General features: G+C 41.2%; 1 protein-coding gene across 2 annotated transcripts in view; it reads left to right on the plus strand.

Annotated features, from left to right (window-relative positions):
* LOC126259443 (tubulin epsilon and delta complex protein 1-like) overlaps positions 1–23984 on the plus strand; it is a 145138-nt gene that overhangs the window by 56424 nt on the left and 64730 nt on the right. For both annotated transcript variants that reach the window (XM_049956258.1, XM_049956260.1), the window contains exon 2: positions 10022–10091. In XM_049956258.1, coding sequence (XP_049812215.1) covers positions 10022–10091 — 70 coding nt within the window. The remainder of the gene's footprint in view (positions 1–10021; positions 10092–23984) is intronic.

Here is a 23984-nt window from a genome sequence, read left to right on the forward strand (position 1 = left end):
CTACTGCTACTGGGTCATTCTCAGCCATCGACCTGTCTTTCTGTTCTCCCTCCCACACCGACTCTGTTCAGTGGGAGGTCATTGACGACCTTCATTCCAGTGACCACTTCCCAATCTGCCTTCACCTACTGAGTGGCTCATCACCTGAAGTTAAGCCCCCAAAATGGATGGTCAGTAAGGCTAACTGGAAGTGTCTCAGCCAGCTGGCTGTGTTCGAACACTGCGACAGCATCCAAGGATGGGTGGACCACATCACACAAGTGATCCATTGTGCCGCTGACTTCTCCATCCCACAGTCCTCAGGTCATCTTAGGAGGTGACCAGCATCTTGGTGGACAGATGAGTGCCATTCCGTGATCCAGGAAAGGCATGTGGCCCTTCGACATTTTAAATGCCGACCAACAGCAGACAACCTTAGTGCGTTTCAAGTCGTGAGGACCAAGGCTCGACGTGTTATTAGGGAGAGTAAGAAAAGGTCATGGCAAATATTCCTGGACTGTAGCAATCGTTACTTCTTCTATAAAAGTATGGGAGGCCATCCGGAGAAATTCCTGTAAACACAGCCGTTTACCGATAGCAGCAGTGCTGAAACGGGTGCCTCCAACCAACACCCAGAGACGTTGCTCAGACACTGGCCAAACATTCTGCACAAACTACTGCCAATGTAAGCCAGGATCCAGTGTTTCGTCGCTATCGTGTGACTGTAGAGAGGGAAAACTTGGACTTCAGCTCCAACAGTTCGGAGGCTTACAACTCCCCTTTCTCCATGTGGGAGCTCCAATCGGCACACTGAGGTTCGTGACGCTGCACCGGTCCACTGTCAACAATCTGACCCTCCTAGAGGTGGCTATTCAGCAACCTTTCCTCTGTAAGCATCACTGTATCGGTATATTCTTAGATATAAATAAAGCATATGATACTACTTCGAAACACTGTATTCTCACACAACTGCATCAGTGGGCCTTTCGTGGCCACCTCCCCATCTTCGTACGGTCTTTCCTGTTTCAGCGGTTTTTTATGACCCAAATTGGTAACATGCTTCTGATCAATTTGAATAGGAGAATGGTGTTCATCAGGGCAGTGTTTTAAGTGTTACCCTCTTTGCCATGGCCATCAACAGTATCACATATACAGTAAGGAGTCCTGCACAGTGCTCCTTATTTGTAGACGATTTTGCTGTTTTCTGTTCATCCCCCCGTGTTAGAATGGCGAGCCGTCAGTTGCAACTTACAGTGTGGAGGTTACGGGAGTGGGCTGCAAAGATGGGTTTTCAGTTTTCTGTAGATAACTGTGTCATCATCATTTAAGACTGATTATGCCTTTCAGCGTTCAGTCTGGAGCATAGTCCCCCTTATAAAATTCCTCCATGATCCCCTATTTAGTGCTAACATTGGTGCCTCTTCTGATGTTAAGCCTATTACTTCAAAATCATTCTTAACCGAATCCAGGTACCTTCTCCTTGGTCTACCCCGACTCCTCCTACCCTCTACTGCCGAACCCATGAGTCTCTTGGGTAACCTTGCTTCTCCCATGCGTGTAACATGACCCCACTATCTAAGCCTGTTCGTCCTGACTGCTACATCTGTAGAGTTCATTCCCAGTTTTTCTTTGATTTCCTCATTGTGGACACCCTCCTGCCATTGTTCCCATCTACTAGTACCTGCAATCATCCTAGCTACTTTCATATCCGTAACCTCAACCTTGTAGATAAGGTAACCTGAATCCACCCAGCTTTCGCTCCCATACAGCAAAGTTGGTCAAAAGATTGAACGGTGCACAGATAACTTAGCCTTGGTACTGACTTCCTTCTTGCAGAAGAGAGTAGATCGTAGCTGAGTGCTCACTGCATTAGCTTTGCTACACCTCGCTTCCAGTTCTTTCACTATGTTGCCATCCTGTGAGAATATGCATCCTAAGTACTTGAAACCATCCACCTGTTCTAACTTTGTTCCTCCTATTTGGCACTCAATCTGTTTATATCTCTTTCCCACTGACATTACTTTTGTTTTGGAGATGCTAATCTTCATACCAATCTCTTTCCCACTGGCATTACTTTTGTTTTGGAGAAGCTAATCTTCATACCATAGTCCTTACATTTCTGGTCTAGCTCTGAAATATTACTTTGCAAACTTTCAATCGAATCTGCCATCACAACTAAGTCATCCGCATATGCAAGACTGCTTATTTTGTGTTCACATATCTTAATCTCACCCAGCCAGTCTATTGTTTTCAACATATGATCCATAAATAATATGAACAACAGTGGAGACAGTTTGCAGCCTTGTCTTACCCCTGAAACTACTCTGAACCATGGACTCAATTTACCGTCAACTCTAACTGCTGCTTGACTATCTATTTAAAGACCTTTAATTGCTTGCAAAGTTTGCCTCCTATTCCATAATCACTTAGAACAGATAATAACTTCCTCCTAGGAACCTGGTCATATGCCTTTTCTAGATCTATAAAACATAGATACAATTCCCTGTTCCACTCGTAACACTTCTCCATTATTTGCCGTAAGCTAAAGATCTGGTCCTGACAACCTCTAAGAGGCCTAAACCCACACTGATTTTCATCCAAATTGTCCTCAACTAATACTCGCACTTTCCTTTCAACAATATCTGAAAAGATTTTACCCACAATGCTGATCAAAGAGATACCTCTGTAGTTGTTACAATCTTTTCTGTTTCCATGTTTAAAGATTGGTGTGATTACTGCTTTTGTCCAGTCTGATGGAACCTATCCCGACTCCCGCGCCATTTCAGTTATCCTGTGTAGCCATTTAAGACCTGACATTCCACTGTATTTGATGAGTTCCAACTTAATTTCATCCACCCCAGCTGCTTTATTGCACTGCAATTTGCAATCTATTGACCATTTTCTCCACTTTCTCCAATGTGATCATATTTCCATCATCATTCCTGTCCCATTGTACATTGAAATCTGAAACATTACTGACCGTATTTTCACCTACATTGAGCAGCTCTTCAAAATATTCCCTCCATCTGCCCAAGGCATCAACAGGATTCACCAGCAGTTTTCCTGACTTGTACAAAATACTTGTCATTTCCTTCTTACCTCCCTTTCGAAGACTGCTAATAACACTCCAGAATGGTTTTCCAGCAGCTTGACCCAAGGTCTCCAACCTGTTTCCAAAGTCTTCCCAAGATTTCTTCTTGGATGCTGTAATTATCTGTTTGGCTTTGTTTCTTTCTTCAACATAGCTTTCTCTGTCTACCTGAGTTCTAGTCTTTTGCCATTTTTGATATGCCTTCTTTTTCCTTTTACAGGCTGCCTTGACTGTGTCATTCCACCAAGCTGTTTGCTTCATCCTACCTTTTCACACTACTGTTCCAAGACATTCTTTGGCCACTTCTAGTACTGTGTCCCTGAACTTGTCCATTCCTTTTCCAGTAACTGCAGTTGACTACATTCAACTAACTGGTACCTTTCTGAGATCACTGTTATGTACCTGTGTCTGATTTCCTTATCCTGAAGTTTCTCCACTCTTATCCTCCTACACATGGACGTAACCTCCTGCACTTTCGGCCTCACAATACCAATTTCACTGCAGATTAAATAGTGATCAGTGTCATCAGAGAATCCCCTGAATACACGTGTGTCCCTCACAGCCTTCCTGAATTCCTGGTCTGTTATTATATAGCCAATGACAGATCTGGTTCCCCTGCCTTCCCAAGTATACCGGTGAATGTTCTTATGTTTAAAAAAGGAGTTTTGATTACTAAGCCCATACTGGCACAGAAATCCAAGAGTTGTTTCCCATTCCTGTTGGCCTCCATATCCTCTCCAAATTTACCCATAACCTTTTCATACCCTTGTGTTCGATTTCCAATCCTGGCATTAAAATCACCCATGAGCAGAACGCTCTCCTTGTCCTTTACTCTAACAACTACATCGCTGAGTGCATCATAAAAACTATCCATCTTATCTTGATCTGTCCCTTCACAATGCTAATATACTGACACAATCCTAATTTTCTTGCTAGACACAGATTACTGTGTGTGTGTGTGTTCATTTTAATCGTTCTTGCCGTCTTTTTATTTTACCTGCCTTGAATATGGGGAACACCATCCTACATTTTAGAGACACAGCACGGTTTCTGGGCCTCATTTTGGACTCCAGATTGTCGTGGTTTACATACCTGCGAGACCTGAAAGCCAGAACCCTGAAGGTACTGATAATCATCAAGTGCCGTAGCCACAGGTCTTGGGGAACAGACAGGGCATGTCTCCTTCAATTTTATTGGGCTTTTGTGCATTCACAGCTGGACTATGGTTGCACAGTGTACGGTGTATGGGTTAGCAAGGCCCTCTTACTTGCGATCATTGACGCTGTCCATCATGAGGGGATTCGGCTGGCCACTGGTGCTTATCGGACCAGTCCCATACCTAGCATCTGTGCTGAGGTGGGGGAACCACCACTTGCCATCTGTCACCAGCTCCTTATGGTGTGTCAGGTATGTAAGTTCCTTGCTGCTCCACCTCACCCGCACACCATACTGTTCCTCGTCCACCTCTGGAATGCCTGTTTTCCAACCGTCCACGAGCCACGATGCCATTTGGGATCCACGTACAGCATTTGCTGGAGTCACTCAGTGTGGAGCCAGTACGACCCCAAATCCAGCATTTTAACTGCTTGCCACCTTAGTTACTGGAGAGGTCCAGAGTAATTCTAGATTTGGTGTGGTACAGGAGAGATAGCGCTCCTGCTTCCATTTTTCTCTGATATTTTATCTCAGTACCATTACCATGTAGCTGTTTTTATGGGCGGGTCTAAGCTGGGAGACTCTGTTGGTTGTTCTGTCGTTTTCCCAGAGCTTGTCCTCAAGGTCAGACTGCCTCCAGAATTTACCGTCTTCGACGCAGAATTGTATGCGATGTTGCGAGCACTGGAGCAGATGAGATGTTTTCCTGGTGTTACATTTCTCGTCCGCTCAGATTCTCTGAGCGCCCTTTACTCTCTCCGTTGTTTGTAAGCAGCAGACACAGTAATCCAGAATATCCAGGATGCCCTCCTACAACAACAACAATAACAACAACAACAACAACTGGGGAAGGAGGTGTCTTTCTGATGGGTACCTGGGCACATTGGAACTGCGGGGAATGAAAGGGCGGATCGAGCAGCCAAGGAGGCAGGTTGTGATCCTCTGGTATTTTGATGTGCTTTTCTCCTGCTTGATGTCACTTTGTTGTTGAGGTCTAGAGTCATGTGTCGATGGGAAGACGAGTGGTTGGCAGTGAGCGATAACAAGCTCCGTGTCATCAAGCCCGCAACTCGGCCATGGAGTATTTCTTCCAGCCACGTTGGCGGGACGAGGTCCTTCATACTCGTCTTCACATAGGCCACAACCCTGTGACACATGGATTCTTACTCTGGCGAGAGAACTCTCCAGTATGTGGTGCTTGTGGTGTGCAGATCACAGTGCACCACATTTTATTGAACTGCATTTTATTTGCCAACCAGCGGACTGCTTCGGATTTGCTGTCTGTTTTATGTAATGATAAAATGAATGTGGTTAGGGTTTTAAAGTTTTGTCAACTGACCAATGTTTTTAACAAGATTTTAGGGAGATATTCTTAACGCGTCAAAGGGTGGCTGGCTCATCCTAGATTTTTGTAAGTGGTCAGCCAGTCACCTTTCCCTGTCCTTTCCTTTTAGTTTTTCTGTTTTTTGTTTTCTCTGTGTTTTAATTTTTTATTTAGCTCTCTTCCCTCCTAATTGGTTTTAGTGCATGTGATACAGAGTGACTGTGTGGCCATTTCGAGTGCATGCATATACAACACTTTTAGTTCATCTCCACATTTGTTTGTTTTTATAAGTGTAAGGGCACTGATGACCTCGCCATTGGGCACCCATCAGATCCAAATGTGCACCCCCCACAAACACACACAGTTTGAAAACACACTTGGTTACATTCAACATGACTCTACAATGTTCTAAACGCTTGAATGCCTCTTGTAGGTGTTGTTCCTCAGTCTCTGAGAACATGAACATGTCATCCAGGTATGCACACACAGAACGAAATGCCTTGAAAAACAGAGTCAATGAATCTTCTCCATGCCTGCACTGCATTTCGCAATCTTTCGTAATGTCCTCATAAACCAAAGGTACACGAGTATAGGCATTAGCACAGTCTTCAAGTGCAGAATATCATCACACCTTGTAATACATAGTTGTAGTCTCTTAGTAGTGGTACAGGATATTGGTTGGGCACTGTGCTTGCGCTCGGCACGTAATAATCTCCGCACAGGCATCAGGTCCCACCTTTTCGTGGCACCAGATGTAACGCAGGGGACCACGTACTTTTCGATGGACTAATAATGTCCTCTCACAGCATGGTGTTGAATTCAGCTATTGCGATTGCAAGATGGTCCGGTGCTAAATGTCTAGTTCGGCATGACATTGGTGGTCCATCCGTAGTCTTGATGTGATACATTGTATTGTGTTGAATCTGTCTAGGTGCACAGGTGGCCTGGTCAAATTTGGAAACAGCTTTAACTGCAAAGTTTATTCGCTCTCAGGTACCTGAATGAGCTTTGCATTGTGGATGGTTGCACTATGATGAAAACCGGTGTCAGTTTAAACAGTAACACTGTCCACTAATCAGGCGTTCAGGCAAGAACTTGTAATGTACCAAGAGATCTCCACCGATGATCGTTTCCATGACATCTGCAACAGCGAAATTCCACGTGAACGGATGACATAGACCTACGTTCAGCTCCATTCGCTGGATTCCACAGACCGCAATAATGAAACTATTGGCAGCTGTTGGATGGAAGCCAGTTGGTGGCCTACAGCAATACAATGAATATTGTGGCAGGATGCTGACATCCGAACCAGTGTCTACGAAAACTTTAGGCCAGTACCTCTGTCACTGATGAATAGGCGTCTGGATGGTGACGGACAATCGGTTGTGGCTATGATTGACTGCGGTGGCATTTTGGTGGAAGCTTGGTGATGTACATTTTTGTGCATAGTTGCCAAATCTGCAATGGTACCAACACACAGGCTGCTCACCTTACAAAGATGTAGTGTTACTCAAAGACTGCCTCCTCAACTGTCTGCCTTCTCTTCTGCCTCTGTTGTTTCTGGCACCGCCTTGTGACAACAATGTGCTGAACTGTGTGCATGGTAAGTCTAATTTTGCTGTGAGCGAGTCATAATAGGTGCGCACGACCATAACTCAGGCTGTTGTACTGCTGCTTTGTACCATGACGTCACTGATCGGGGCAGATGTGATAGCTTCCTGTATGTGGTCTGCCAATTCTGTCACGAATCCAGTAGTAGATTGTTAGTTTGTGATGCCACAATTGCCTCAATTTGCCATGTAATCTACTGCTCCACAGTGTGTGCAGTAAGTTGTCTGATAGGTGAGGGTGTCCTCTTAATTGCACAGATGCTTCAGTTGGAGTGACAGCTTACAATCATAGATATCTTCTTGTGTAAGAACTTAGCGGGTTCTATCTTCCCGTGTAGCAGCAACTCTCCATATTAGTTCTGTCTTGAGTTTCTCGTTGGTGTGCACTGATGATGTCTCGCACTTCAGCCGCAAAACAGTGGTCCCACTGATTCACAACGAGTGTGAACTTCTTGGTATCGGCTATAATTTCAGCACAACAAAAATTGGCTTCCACCTGTGTGAACCATTATACCGCATTATCGGCCCAAACCGGCAGCAAGCGGGCCACTAGGCTTCATATGGTGCGATCTTCAGATGTCTCCTGAGCTCAGTAGAAAACATTGCTGTAGTTCAGTTCCTTCAGCTTGAGGATCACATTGGGATCACCACTTGTCAGGATTAGTGTAATTAAAACTGATTGACATGTCACTGCTCTGCACTAGCACATAAAGTTGTTTTGTCAGATGCATGAATAACACAATAGCTTAAGTAAATCACATACAAAAAACCATGAACATTAATTATTTGTGAAATCAGCATGTAAATTAAATAAGGAGGCAAATGTACTTTGAAACAGCAACAAAATTCTTCTTTAAGCATTTGACATTTATTTGAGTATAAATTTAAATGTATTTGTTATTTTATTCATGGCTGTAATTTTCAGCAACTGTAGTATTATTTTTTCCTGGATAAAATTCAGTGATCAGTTGCAAATAAATCTTATTATGGTGTACTGGTTTTGACAAATTAATCTGTGATCTTCAGAAGCCTAGAAAAATTGGATGTTATAAATCTTCAGACCATGGCTATATGTTTATGTGAAGTGTGAAAAGTACCTTACAGACCCGTACTTAGTAGTGGTTTAGCAGGTATCAAGGTCTTCATAGAAGCATAATGCCATGGTATTTGTAGCAATTTACATATTGTAAATAATTATTTTAAACAATGACACACAATTTACAGTTACTGAATCACATCTATGTATCTGCTGTGTTAGCAGCAAGGAACATGTATAAAAAATATAACCAAGGTACATAAAGTTTTATTCAGGGTGGTGCAGATAAAGGTAGCCCATGTAAGTATAAAACACATGCAGTGAAACTACAGAAATGAAGAGCTGAAATGAATGTACCATTTCTTTTTACAGTGAAAAATAAGTTTATCGATGATGTTCAAAGTGACCTCCTGCAACATCAGTACACTGCTGTGCACGACTAAGCATATTCAGATACACCTGGCATAAATTTCAGATATATATGGCAGCAACTTCATGCCTTATGTCTTTCAGTTCCTGTATTGTGTGTGAATTTGTTTCGTATATGCTTGCTTGCAAAGTGTCCCCACAGGAAAAAATCACATGTTTTAGATCCAGTGAACATGGTGGCCATAAATGCTTGCTGACAGTTCATTCCTCAGTGAAGTCATCGTGGTCTCATTCCAGGGATACCTTAGACATGTGATCTGTTGCTCCAGCTTGCTGGAAGAAGCAGTATTGGCTTTCATTTTCAGAGAGTTGCACAAAATGTAGCAAAAAATTCTGTATGTGCAACTGTGTTCAGTGTAGTGTCCAAAAATATCGGTTTGATGATGTGCATTCCTGTTGCACTGCACCAAACGGAAACAGTGCTCCATCATTTACGATGTGATGAAAAGTCTTACAAACCATCGTTGATGTTACTCAGAAGCCACATACAGTAATCTGCACATTTCTGACTGTCATCCTCCCACAATTGCTGCACAACTGTCAACAATACGCCTTCAAATTAAGACTTTTCTCTATCCATTGGCAACTCCTCCTACTTAACACGCACCTATTGGGCCAATTTACATGTAGACTTTTTTGGGTTCTGAATAATTGTTTGGAGAATGTCTGAAATAATTCTGGTGTGGAATTGAAGGAATTCTTTGTCATTTTGCATAGATCCATAGGTGCGTCAGTTTTTATTTAAACTGTATTGCTCTCTTTGCTGGTAATCCTCTATCTGGATACTTTACCCCCAAAATTTCATGAGTTTCCTAAACTGAACCTTTTTTCACCTATACTTTCAAAAATAAAATTCTTTCCTGTATCGAGAAAGTAATTTTGCAGGCCAGAAAGGGGAATGTCTAACTTCACTAATTAAATAAACTGAAATACCAACAAAAGAGTGCTAACAACTGATTATTGCATAAAACTGTCCATTGTTATAGCTGTTAACTCTATTTCGGAAGTTGAAATATTGCGTTGCCATTCACAGAGTAGAAGGGCTACTTTTAACTGTGCCACTCTGTATAATATATTTGAAAGATCATGACACCCAATTCCACTATATGTCAGGAATCGCCTAATTCATATTTCATAAATGTTTGTAATACATTTTATACTTAACATAAATATATAGGCTAGGTCTAAACATTTGTATCATCACTAATTTTATATGCTTTTGAAGACTACAAATTAAGCTTTTGAAACCAGTAAAGCATAATAAAATTTATTTGCCACTGATGATCGAATTTTATCCTGGAAAAAATGTATTATCTGTGTAATATCCCCCGTTTCCGGTAGTAATACTGAAATAAGTTCATTAGTAGTATGTTCTAATCCCTCTTATGTTGTTATAGGTGCGTGAACTATGGAACGTTTTGCACAGTTTGTGTCTTGGCTTAGAATTGAAGCTTCCTGCAGTTGGAGGTAATTTTAATTAGGTATTTTGTAGACTTTATATTATGTACCTTTAGAAGCTGAAATATGGGGTATATTTTCTCAGCTTATAAAACCAGTGATTAGTTCTATGAATACCATTTGAGTACTGTTGTTGGTTTTGTATGAGGTACGAATACAGTTCTTCAACTGGAAACTCAACAATGTAAGTAAAAACTGATTATTATACAGTATATGGTTCACAGTAAGGCCACAAATCAGAAAGCATAGTAAAATAAATCAATTTTTTTTTTTAGTTGAGAAGCAATATGGCAGCTTTTAAAATAGTGATATCTCAAACATTTCTTTTGTTCTGCTAGAGCTTAGACATGCTATTCATCCCAACATAAAATTAGTAGTGCTTGTTGAAAATATTTTTAAAAAATGTAAACTCTTAATTTCTTACTATAATTATATGCTGACAAAAATCCTATGTGGAATAAACTTGAGGAATACAGGCAACCACTCACTGGACAGATGTGGTATTGAGCAGTGGATAAGCACATAAACAAGAAGTTTAATGTTAGATCACCTTGGAAGCATCTGTTTTGGGTTCTTCAGCTGATAGATGATTAATTGATGATCTGACATTTTTCTGGCATGAGTGGCTGCCATTCTCAAAAAATTATCCTTCTTAGGTCCTGGTCAACTATTGATTACTTAATTACTTTGCTGCAGACTAAGTGGACAGTCTGTAAATAATTGGTACATATGTTATTCCAATATTTATTGCAGTCATGGTACACAGAGGAATTTGTCTGAGGTGATTAATTACTGTTGGATTATCCCCAGAATGGGGAATGTGGTTTCTCTATTAGGAAAACCATGACCACCTAACAGTGACAACCATTTAAGAAGTATACTTCTTTTGCATAGATTGTAAGTCCTTGGTAGAATATGTTATACATTATGAATGAAAAACATAAAACACTAGTGTAATATTCTGTAATATTTATTATTTGTTTCACAAGCCAGTTTTTGGCCATCTAATTACTCTCCAGGTGAGTTTATGTTTTAAATATTTCTTGTTAAGCATGCAAGTGCAAAAAAGATTTGAAATTATGTCTGAAGTGCATTGGAAGTTGCTAAGTACTGACATCGTCGTCATCACACACTGGATATGGGTATAGTCTGTGTAATTTGAGGACTGTTTTAAGTAAAAGCTAGTTTTTCATTCTTCTCAATGTTTTTGACGTTATATGTAATACAATGATATAACTGTACAGGTGCATTCAGTGGTATACAGTCTGCAAAACATGTTACAAACAGAGTTAGTGGGAGAGAAGTAATAAATTAAAATGTCTTGTTTGATACTGCAGTTTTACTGCATGAACAACAAAATTGGAGTAAGCAATAAACTTTTTTCCTTTCATTATTTTGTGGGGGGTGTTAGTGAGAAAAAGTTTCAAAAAGATTTGAAATTCTGTTTGAAGTTTGTTGATAGTCATTGTGTGCTGTCATTCTCAAATACTGGATAAATATAGCCTGGGTAATTTGTGCATAGAGAGCTATTGTGTCTCAAGACGTGTGCAAAGTTTCTAACTGTAATACTTGTCTTACTGTGGTAAACCTTCAATTTGGGGTTATACCTTTTAATGGGTAGATTACGACTGAATTTGAAATTTTTAAATTCGAGCAGTAATCACATGAAATGTTGAAAATGAAATTTTTGTTTTCCTGGAAATCATTGGATAGAGAACTGGATCCAGTTGACCAAAAAATTAATCACGAAGTTCTAGTAATTAATCAGTTAATATGATACCAAACAGATTCTGCCTCTGTACATGGAGGAGGCAGCTTTGCTCAGCTAACTGCTAGCAGTTCACATAATTGTTCTATTTACTGGCTGGCTGCCTCATTATCATTTAAACCATTTAATGCTATCAGAGAATTACCTGTTTTGATGTACAAAAGAGATGGTTGATGCATATGTAACTTACATTTCCACATGAATACAGATAAATTTTGCTGTATGGGTTCAGTGGAACTTAAGCTACACAGTATATTAAGCAACTCACAATTAATTTGAAATGCTATTTAAGATAATTTGTAAGTTTGCATTTACAATTACTTCCAAAAGTTTTTATTTATTTAGCTGAAATTGGCATGGAAACAAAAAATTTCAAAATAATTTTAAGTCTAACAGCCTGAAGCTCTTTTTTATCCATTTGTTTTGCAGATATGATGCGCTAAAATAATGGCATCTTTCGTTTACTTTAGTCACCTACATGCAACATGATGAGCATTTCAGAAAGGGGCTCCTTACATAAGTGAAATCTCACTTCTAAGCAAAAATATTAATATTTTCCCCTACATCATTGCTTAACAATAATCTTATCTGTTGTTGTTGTTGTTGAGGTCTTCAGTCCTGAGACTGGTTTGATGCAGCTCTCCATGCTACTCTATCCTGTGCAAGCTTCTTCATCTCGCAGTACCTACTGCAACCTACATCCTTCTGAATCTGCTTAGTGTATTCATCTCTTGGTCTCCCTCTACGATTTTTACCCTCCACGCTGCCCTCCAATGCTAAATTTGTGATCCCTTGATGCCTCAAAACATGTCCTACCAACCGATCCCTTCTTCTAGTCAAGTTGTGCCACAAACTTCTCTTCTCCCCAATCCTATTCAATACCTCCTCATTAGTTACGTGATCTACCCACCTTATCTTCAGCATTCTTCTGTAGCACCACATTTCGAAAGCTTCTATTCTCTTCTTGTCCAAACTAGTTATCGTCCATGTTTCTCTTCCATACATGGCTACACTCCATACAAATACTTTCAGAAACAGCTTCCTGACACTTAAATCTATACTCGACGTTAACAAATTTCTCTTCTTGAGAAACGATTTCCTTGCCATTGCCAGTCTACATTTTATATCCTCTCTACTTCGACCATCATCAGTTATTTTACTCCCTAAATAGCAAAATTCCTTTACTACTTTAAGTGTCTCATTTCCTAATTTAATTCCCTCAGCATCACCCGATTTAATTAGACTACATTCCATTATTCTCATTTTGCTTTTGTTGATGTTCATCTTATATCCTCCTTTCAAGACACTGTCCATTCCGTTCAACTGCTCTTCCAAGTCCTTTGCTGTCTCTGACAGAATTACAATGTCATCGGCGAACCTCAAAGTTTTAACTTCTTCTCCATGAATTTTAATACCTACTCCGAATTTTTCTTTTGTTTCCTTTACTGCTTGCTCAATATACAGATTGAATAACATCAGGGAGAGGCTACAACCCTGTCTCACTCCTTTCCCAACCACTGCTTCCCTTTCATGCCCCTCGACTCTTATAACTGCCACCTGGTTTCTGTACAAATTGTAAATAGCCATTCGCTCCCTGTATTTTACCCCTGCCACCTTCAGAATTTGAAAGAGAGTATTCCAATCAACATTGTCAAAAGCTTTCTCTAAGTCTACAAATGCTAGAAACGTAGGTTTGCCTTTTCTTAATCTTTCTTCAAAGATAAGTCGTAAGGTTAGTATTGCCTCACGTGTTCCAACATTTCTACGGAATCCAAACTGATCTTCCCCGAGGTCTGCTTCTACCAGTTTTTCCATTCGTCTGTAAAGAATTCGCGTTAGTATTTTGCAGCCATGACTTATTAAACTGATAGTTCGGTAATTTTCACATCTGTCAACACTTGCTTTCTTTGGGATTGGAATTATTATATTCTTCTTGAAGTCTGAGGGTATTTCGCTTGTCTCATACATCTTGCTCACCAGGTGGTAGAGTTTTGTCATGACTGGCTCTCCCAAGGCCATCAGTAGTTCTAATGGAATGTTGTCTACTCCCGGGGCCTTGTTTCGACTCAGGTCTTTCAGTGCTCTGTCAAACTCTTCACGCAGTATCTTATCTCCCATTTCGTCTTCATGTACATCCTCTTCCCTTTCCATTATATTGTCCTCAAGTACATCGCCCTTGTATAAACCCTCTATATACTCCTTCCACCTTTCTGCCTTCCCTTCTTTGCTTAGAACTGGGTTGCCATCTGAGCTCTTGATATTCATACAAGTGGTTCTCTTTTCTCCAAAGGTCTCTTTAATTTTCCTGTAGGCAGTATCTATCTTACCCCTAGTGAGACAAGCCTTTACATCCTTACATTTGTCCTCTAGCCATCCCTGCTTAGCCATTTTGCACTTCCTGTCAATCTCATTTTTGAGACGTTTGTATTCCTTTTTGCCTGCTTCATTTACTGCATTTTTATATTTTCTCATTTCATCAATTAAATTCAATATTTCTTCTGTTACCCAAGGATTTCTATTAGCCCTCGTCTTTTTACCTACTTGATCGTCTGCTGCCGTCACTACTTCATCCCTCAGAGCTACCCATTCTTTTTCTACTGTATTTCTTTCCCCCATTCCTGTCAATTGTTCCCTTATGCTCTCCCTGAAACTCTCTACAACCTCTGGTTCTGTCAGTTTATCCAGGTCCCATCTACTTAAATTCCCACCTTTTTGCAATTTCTTCAGTTTCAATCTGCAGTTCATAACCTATAGATTGTGGTCAGAGTCCACATCTGCCCCTGGAAATGTCTTACAATTTAAAACCTGGTTCCTAAATCTCTGTCTTACCATTATATAATCTATCTGATACCTTTTAGTATCTCCAGGATTCTTCCAGGTATACAACCTTCTTTTATGATTCTTGAACCATGTGTTAGCTATGATTAAGTCATGCTCTGCGCAAAATTCTACAAGGCGGCTTCCTCTTTCATTTCTTAGCCCCAATCCATATTCACCTACTATGTTTCCTTCCCTCCCTTTTCCTACTGACGAATTCCAGTCACCCATGACTATTAAATTTTCGTCTCCCTTCACTACCTGAATAATTTCTTTTATCTCGTCATACATTTCACCTATTTCTTCATCATCTGCAGAGCTAGTTGGCATATAAACTTGTACTACTGTAGTAGGCATGGGCTTTGTGTCTATCTTGGCCACAATAATGCGTTCACTATGCTGTTTGTAGTAGCTTACCCGCACTCCTATTTTTTTATTCATTATTAAACCTACTCCTGCATTACCCCTATTTGATTTTGTATTTATAACCCTGTATTCACCTGACCAAAAGTCTTGTTCCTCCTGCCACCGAACTTCACTAATTCCCACTATATCTAACTTTAACCTATCCATTTCCCTTTTTAAATTTTCTAACCTACCTGCCCGATTAAGGGATCTGACATTCCACGCTCCGATCTGTAGAACGCCAGTTTTCTTTCTCTCTCTTATCTGAGCAGATAAAATTTCTGTTAAATTATTATGTGTGAGAAGACACACATTATGTGGACATAAGAATTTCTACATTCTAACTAATTCTACAATATATTAAAATATTGAAAATGTGTAGTATGTTGTTGCTGTTGTGAATAGTTGAAGTGACTAGAAATGAGAAAAAGCTTATAAATTCTTATACAGAAACTGTTTTTGCAGTAATAATGTTATTTAAATGTCATTGCATTGGTAAGCAATTTCATTAAATTTCTTTAAAGTTGTTGTTGTGGTGGTGGTGGTGATCTTCAGTTGACTGGTTTGATGTAGTTCTCCAAACTGTGTGTCTCTTCGTCTCTGAAAAACTGCTTCAGCCAACATCCATGTGAACTTACTTGTATTGTTCCCTTTGTCTCTCTCTACAATTCCCCCCACCCACTTTCCTCCCTTACCAAATTGACGAGGATTTTGTGCCTCGGTGTGTGACCTATTAACTGATTCCTTATTTTAGTCAAGTTGTGCCTCAAACTTCTTTTTTCCTTGATTTGATTCACTACCTTCTCAGTAATTACCAAATCTACCCATCTAATCTTCAGCATACTTCTTGCTGTGGTTACATAAAGAATGCAATGCAGTGACAACATCACTTGTATGAACAAACATCATATGACACATGTAAATCTAAACAGTGAACAGTATGAAGAAAACCTTAGTGTGTCCAGAAAGCTGAAAATATCTTTTATCACAATCTTAGTAATAACGACAAATTTTCCATAAAGTGTACATAGAGGGGAAAGATACTTTATGATCACCACGAAAAAGAAAAACAGAAATAAATACAGATTTCATTAATTGTCTGACTTTTGTTCACAATGTGCTTTTTAATGGAATATTTAAGTGTAAGAAGGGTCCTGAAATTGAAAATGTGAATATCATATGTGTTGCAAAAAGTTGCATTCACTATAAGGACTTAAATTTTTGGGTTACACTTTGCTCAAAAATTTAAAGCAGTTAAGGAAGGTTTAACTTTGCTTCTGCTGTTTTTTTCCCCAACATTTGAGGCTTTAATGAAAAAAACTGGTTACACATGTATCATTCAAAGTATTTTCCATCGTTGGCAACTACTTTCTTCCATCTTTCGGGCAGTGTACGAATCCTGCGTCGAAAAAATTGTTCATCTTCTGAAGCAATCCACGAATCGATCCAGTTTATGACTTCTTCATGTGATCGAATTGTTGGTCAGCCAGGCCATGCGCCATTGATCTAAACAGGTGATAGTCAGAGGGAGCAATGTCTGGAGAATACAGTGATTGGGGTAGGACTTCACATTTTAACGTTTCGAAGTACGTTTTGACCTCTTTTGCATCGTGGGGTTGAGCGTTGTTGTGCTACAAAATCACTTTATCGTGCCTCTCGCTGTATTGCAGCCGTTTGTCTTTTAATGCTCTGCTCAAACGCATTAATTCGATAACGAGCACCTGTGATTGTTTCACTTGGTTTTAACACCTCGTAGTACACGATGCTGAGCTGGTCCCACCAAATGCAGAGCATGATCTTGGAACCGTGAATATTCGATTTGGCCATGGAAGCATGGCCGGGATATCCCCATGATTTTTTGCATTTTAGGATTATCATAATCAAACCATTTTTCATCTCCGGTCACATTGCGATGCAGAAATCCCTTTCGTTTTTGCATCTGAAGCAATTCAACATATCTTGGTTTCAGCTCACATGGGACCCAAGTTCTTTCTTTCTGAATTGTGTCTATAGCCTTGAGACGTTTTGAAATGGCATGCTGTGTGACTCCCACTAATCGTGCCGATTCTTCTTGAGTTTGACACGAGTCTTCACTCAGCAGTGTCTCCAATTCTGCATCTTCGAAAACATTCTCTCTTCCACCACTATGCTGGTCTACAATGTTAAAATCACCATTCTTGAAGCGTTGAAATCACTCCGACACATTCTTTCACTGATAGCTTCCTTACCATACGTACCTGAGAGCATTCAATGAGACTCGGCCACTGTTTTCTTCATATTGAAACAAAACAGTAACATGTCCCGCAAGTGACGAGAATTAGGCTCTTAAACTGGCATTTTCAATCAAGAATAACTTTATGATGCAGACACAAATCGACTAATGTTTGAATGCGGTTATGTTGACCGAGGTCCAAGCTAACTGCCTGACATCTGCGCTCTGTTTCTTTCAACCACTACTTACCGTTGTCGCCACCTATTGGCGAACAGCGGAAGCAAAGTTATACACCTTGTATTTTCTTTCAACATTTTAAAATATGAGCTACGTAACAAGGTAAGACTGCATGAAGAATTTGACAGAGCAATGAAGTACCTAAGTCGAAACAAGACCCTGTGAGTAGAAAACATTCCATTAGAACTACTGATAGCCTTGGGAGAGCCAGCCTTGACAAAACTCTACCATCTGAGGAGCAGGGTGTATCAGACAGGTGAAATACCCTCAGACTTCAAGAAGAATATAATAATTCCGATCCCAAAGAAAGCAGGTGTTGACAGGTGTAAAAATTACCAAACTATCAGTTTAATAAGTCACGGCTGCAAAATACTAACACGAATTCTTTACAGACGAATGGAAAAACTGGTAGAAGCTGACCTCGGGAAAGATTAGTTGGAATTCCGTAGAAATGTTGGAACATGTGAGGCAATACTGACCCTATGAACTATCTTAGAAGATAGATTAAGGAAAGGCAAACCTATGTTTGTAGCTTTTGTAGACTTAGAATAAACTTTTGTCAATGTTGACTGGAATACTCTTTCAAATTTTGAAGGTGGCAGGGGTCAAATACAAGTGTGCTCCCTGCCGCCGTTGGATAAGCAGCTGCAGCAGCAAGTCGTATACTCCTAGCTCACTCATTTGTTACATAGTTTAATTCTTAATTTCTTTGCGTGTTTTTGGTACTTGCATTGTTTAATTCATAAATTTTGGGCGTATTATAGTATTTGAGAGTTGTAGCATCGCGTTTCACTACCTAAATAGTGTAAAATCGCGTAGTCTCCTTCCGCCGCCGAGCAGTGTGTCAGCAGTGCGCAAGTAGCAGCATTACTGCATTTACTAGGCAATCTTGTATTTTAATAACCGTTTAAATTTTGTCGATTTGTTTGCGCTCTCTGTAGATTAGTTCAGAAGTTCTTTGCACAACAGTTTTTAGCATGGATAGGGACTGCAACTGCTGTGTTCGGATGCAGGCTGAGTTGGCATCCCTTCGCTCCCAGCTTCAGGCAGTGTTGGCTTCGGTCACACAGCTTGAGGCTGTTGCCAATGGGCATCACTGTGGGGGTTTGTCGGTGACGGCCAGCTCGTCCCACGCATCCCCCGATTGGACTAAGACTGTGGTTGCCCGGGATACTGCCCGCATTGAGGCTGATCCCTCACCTGTGGTAGAGTGGGAGGTCGTCTCAAGGTGTGGCAGGGGGCGAAAGACATACCGGAGGGCTGAACGGAAGGCCTCTCCCGTTTGTCTGACGAACCGGTTTCAGGCTCTGTCTCAGGCTGATACTGATCTTCGGCCTGACATGGCTGCTTGTCCTGTTCCAGAGGTTGCCCCTCAGTCTGCAAGATCCGGGCGGTCGCAGAGGGTGGGCTTACTGGTAGTTGGGAGCTCCAACGTCAGGCGCATAATGGGGCCCCTTAGGGAAATGGCAGCAAGAGAGGGGAAGAAAACCAATGTGCACTCCGTGTGCATACCGGGGGGAGTCATTCCAGATGTGGAAAGGGTCCTTCCGGATGCCATGAAGGGTACAGGGTGCACCCATCTGCAGGTGGTCGCTCATGTCGGCACCAATGATGTGTGTCGCTATGGATCGGAGGAAATCCTCTCTGGCTTCCAGCGGCTATCTGATTTGGTGCTAGCGGGATGAAAGCAGAGCTCACCATCTGCAGCATCGTCGACAGGACTGACTGCAGACCTTTGGTACAGAGCCGAGTGGAGGGTCTGAATCAGAGGCTGAGACGGTTCTGCGACCATGTGGGCTGCAGATTCCTCGACTTGCGCCTTAGGGTGGTGGGGTTTCGGGTTCCGCTGGATAGGTCAGGAGTCCACTACACGCAACAAGCGGCTACACGGGTAGCAGGGGTTGTGTGGCGTGGGCTGGGCGGTTTTTTAGGTTAGATGGCCTTGGGTAAGTACAGAAAGGGCAACAGCCTCAACGGGTGCAGGGCAAAGTCAGGACATGCGGGGACCAAGCAGCAATCAGTATTGTAATTGTCAACTGTCGAAGCTGCGTTGGTAAAGTACCGGAACTTCAAGCACTGATAGAAAGCACCGAAGCTGAAATCGTTATAGGTACAGAAAGCTGGCTGAAGACAGAGATAAATTCTGCCGAAATTTTTACAAAGGTACAGACGGTGTTTAGAAAGGATAGATTGCATGCAACCGGTGGTGGGGTGTTCGTCGCTGTTAGTAGTAGTTTATCCTGTAGTGAAGTAGAAGTGGATAGTTCCTGTGAATTATTATGGGTGGAGGTTACACTCAACAACCGAGCTAGGTTCATAATTGGCTCCTTTTACCGACCTCCCGACTCAGCAGCATTAGTGGCAGAACAACTGAGAGAAAATTTGGAATACATTTCACATAAATTTTCTCAGCATGTTATAGTCTTAGGTGGAGATTTCAATTTACCAGATATAGACTGGGACACTCAGATGTTTAGGACGGGTGGTAGGGACAGAGCATCGAGTGACATTATACTGAGTGCACTATCCGAAAATTACCTCGAGCAATTAAACAGAGAACCAACTCGTGGAGATAACATCTTGGACCTACTGATAACAAATAGACCCGAACTTTTCGACTCCGTAAGTGCAGAACAGGGAATCAGTGATCATAAGGCCGTTGTAGCATTCCTGAATATGGAAGTTAATAGGAATATAAAAAAAAGGGAGGAAGGTTTATCTGTTTAGCAAGAGTAATAGAAGGCAGATTTCAGACTACCTAACAGATCAAAACGAAAATTTCTGTTCCGACACTGACAATGTTGAGTGTTTATGGAAAAAGTTCAAGGCAATTGTAAAATGCATTTTAGACAGGTACGTGCCGAGTAAAACTGTGAGGGACGGGAAAAACCCACCGTGGTACAACAACAAAGTTAGGAAACTACTGCGAAAGCAAAGAGAGCTTCACTCCAAGTTTAAACGCAGCCAAAACCTCTCAGACAAACAGAAGCTAAGCGATGTCAAAGTTAGCGTAAGGAGGGCTATGCGTGAAGCGTTCAGTGAATTCGAAAGTAAAATTCTATGTACCGACTTGACAGAAAATCCTAGGAAGTTCTGGTCTTACGTTAAATCAGTAAGTGGCTCGAAACAGCATATCCAGACACTCCGGGATGATGATGGCATTGAAACAGAGGATGACACGTCTAAAGCTGAAATACTAAACACCTTTTTCCAAAGCTGTTTCACAGAGGAAGACCGCACTGTAGTTCCTTCTCTAAATCCTCGCACAAATGAAAAAATGGCTGACATCGAAATAAGTGTCCAAGGAATAGAAAAGCAACTGGAATCACTCAACAGAGGAAAGTCCACTGGACCTCACGGGATACCAATTCGACTCTACACAGAGTACGCGAAAGAACTTGCCCCCTTCTAACAGCCGTGTACCGCAAGTCTCTAGAGGAACGGAGGGTTCCAAATGATTGGAAAAGAGCACAGGTAGTCCCAGTCTTCAAGAAGGGTCGTCGAGCAGATGCGCAAAACTATAGACCTATATCTCTGACGTTGATCTGTTGTAGAGTTTTAGAACATGTTTTTTGCTCGAGTATCATGTCGTTTTTGGAAACCCAGAATCTACTCTGTAGGAATCAACATGGATTTCGTAAACAGCGATCGTGTGAGACCCAACCCACTTTATTTGTTCACGAGACCCAGAAAATATTAGATACCGGCTCCCAGGTAGATGCTATTTTTCTTGACTTTCGGAAGGCGTTCGATACAGTTCCGCACTGTCGCCTGATAAACAAAGTAAGAGCCTACGGAATATCAGACCAGCTGTGTGGCTGGATTGAAGAGTTTTTAGCAAACAGAACACAGCATGTTGTTATCAATGGAGAGACGTCTACAGACGTTAAAGTAACCTCTGGCGTGCCACAGGGGAGTGTTATGGGACCATTGCTTTTCACAATATATATAAATGACCTAGTAGATAGTGTCGGAAGTTCCATGCGGCTTTTCGCGGATGATGCTGTAGTATACAGAGAAGTTGCAGCATTAGAAAATTGTAGCAAAATGCAGGAAGATCTGCAGCGGATAGGCACTTGGTGCAGGGAGTGGCAACTGTCCCTTAACATAGACAAATGTAATGTATTGCGAATACATAGAAAGAAGGATCCTTTATTGTATGATTATATGATAGCGGAACAAACACTGGTAGCAGTTACTTCTGTAAAATATCTGGGAGTATGCGTGCGGAACGATTTGAAGTGGAATGATCATATAAAATTAATTGTTGGTAAGGCGGGTACCAGGTTGAGATTCATTGGGAGAGTGCTTAGAAAATGTAGTCCATCAACAAAGGAGGTGGCTTACAAAACACTCGTTCGACCTATACTTGAGTATTGCTCATCAGTGTGGGATCCGTACCAGATCGGGTTGACGGAGGAGATAGAGAAGATCCAAAGAAGAGCGGCGCGTTTCGTCACAGGGTTATTTGGTAACCGTGATAGCGTTACAGAGATGTTTAATACACTCAAGTGGCAGACTCTGCAAGAGAGGCGCTCTGCATCGCGGTGTAGCTTGCTCGCCAGGTTTCGAGAGGGTGCGTTTCTGGATGAGGTATCGAATATATTGCTTCCCCCTACTTATACCTCCCGAGGAGATCACGAATGTAACATTAGAGAGATTAGAGCGCGCACGGAGGCTTTCAGACAGTCGTTCTTCCCGCGAACCATACGCAACTGGAACAGGAAAGGGAGGTAATGACAGTGGCACGTAAAGTGCCCTCCGCCACACACCGTTGGGTGGCTTGCGGAGTATAAATGTAGATGTAGATGCAGAGTGAAAAGCTATTTACAATTTGTACAGAAACCAGATGGCAGTTACAAAAGTCGAGGTGGCATGATGGGGAAGCAGTGGTTTAGAAGGGAGTGCGACAGGGTTGCAGTCTGTCCCCGACATTATTCAGTCTATATATTGAACAAGCAGTAAAGGAAACGAGAGAATAATTTGAAGTAGGGATTAAAATCCATGGAGAAGAAATAAAAACTTTGAGGTTTTCCAATGACATTGTAATTCTGCCAGACAGCAAAGGATCTGGAAGAGCAGTTGAACTGAATAGGCAGTGTCCTGAAAGGAGGATATAAGATGAACATCAACAAAAGCAAAACTAGGATAATGGAATGTTGTCAGATTCAATCAGGTGATGCTGAGGGAATTAGATTAGGAAATGAGATGCTGAAAAATTAGTAAACGAGTTTTGCTATTTGGGAAACAAAATAACTGATGATGGTCGAAGTGGAGAGGATATAAAATGTAGACTGGCAATAGTAAGGAAAGCATTTCTGAAGAAGAGAAATTTGTTAATAAGTGTACATTTAAGTGTCAGGAAGTCCTTTCTGAAAGTATTTGTATGGAGTGTTGCCATGTGTGGAAGTGAAACATGGACGACAAATAGTTTAGACAAGAAGAGAATAGAAGCTTTCGAAATGTGGTGCTACAGAAGAATGCTGAAGATTAGATGGGTAGATCACGTAAGTAATGAGGAGGTACTGAACAGAATTTGGGAGAAGAGGAATTTGTGCCACAACTTGACTAGAAGAAGGGATCAGTTGGTAGGACATGTTCTGAGGCTTCAGTGGATCACCAATTTAGTATTGGTGGGCAGTGTGGAGGTTAAAAATCATAGAGAGAGACAAAGAGATGTATACATTAAGCAGATTCAGAAGGATTTAGGTTGCAGTAGTTACTGGGAGATGAAGGATGGAGTAGCATGGGAGGCTGCATCAAACCTGTCTCTGAACAGAAGACGATAATAGCAGCAGCAAGGTAACAATATTTTCAAATGGTAGGTGTAGAGTATCCTCCTCACCTGCACCCCCACCCATCGGTACTGCAAGGGTTAAGAAAAGTTCTTCTTAATTAATTTCATAGACCAAATACTATTTGTATGAAGACCTCCAGAAAACGAATTACTTAACATATGAGTCTTTTGAAGATCCTTTTTAACAAATCAGCAGTCCCCTTTGATGATATCCTGGCTGGGTCCTTGTTGGGAGACATTTTCATTGCCAGGACGACTGTGTTACGAAATAAATATTTAGACATTAAGAATAAAGATGTAGTATGTCAGTAACATTTGTTTTATTTAAAAAGCTTTTCTAGTTTTCGCTTTAAAAATTTGGATTCATTACTTTTAAGAATACCCTTGTATTTTTAAGTTCAAAGCAGGCAGAGCTGACTTGTATGTAGTTAACCACTCCCTCAGTTGCCTGGCAGGATAAAGACTATTTCCATCCAATAAAATATTCTCGGGTTTCAAGTTGCATCAAGTGGTTAACTGCCCATGGGCTTTTGGCAGAGATCTTCTCAGTTATTGTCAAGTGGCTGACTGTTGTCTGAATGTCACTGTATATACCCAAGCCACCGGTTGGTGACGTCATTGGTACCTAGTCCCGCACCATATATTTCAATGTTTTGGTTGCGCAAC

This window comes from Schistocerca nitens, chromosome 5 (genome assembly GCF_023898315.1).
Source record: "Schistocerca nitens isolate TAMUIC-IGC-003100 chromosome 5, iqSchNite1.1, whole genome shotgun sequence".
Taxonomy (NCBI): Eukaryota; Metazoa; Arthropoda; class Insecta; order Orthoptera; family Acrididae; genus Schistocerca; species Schistocerca nitens.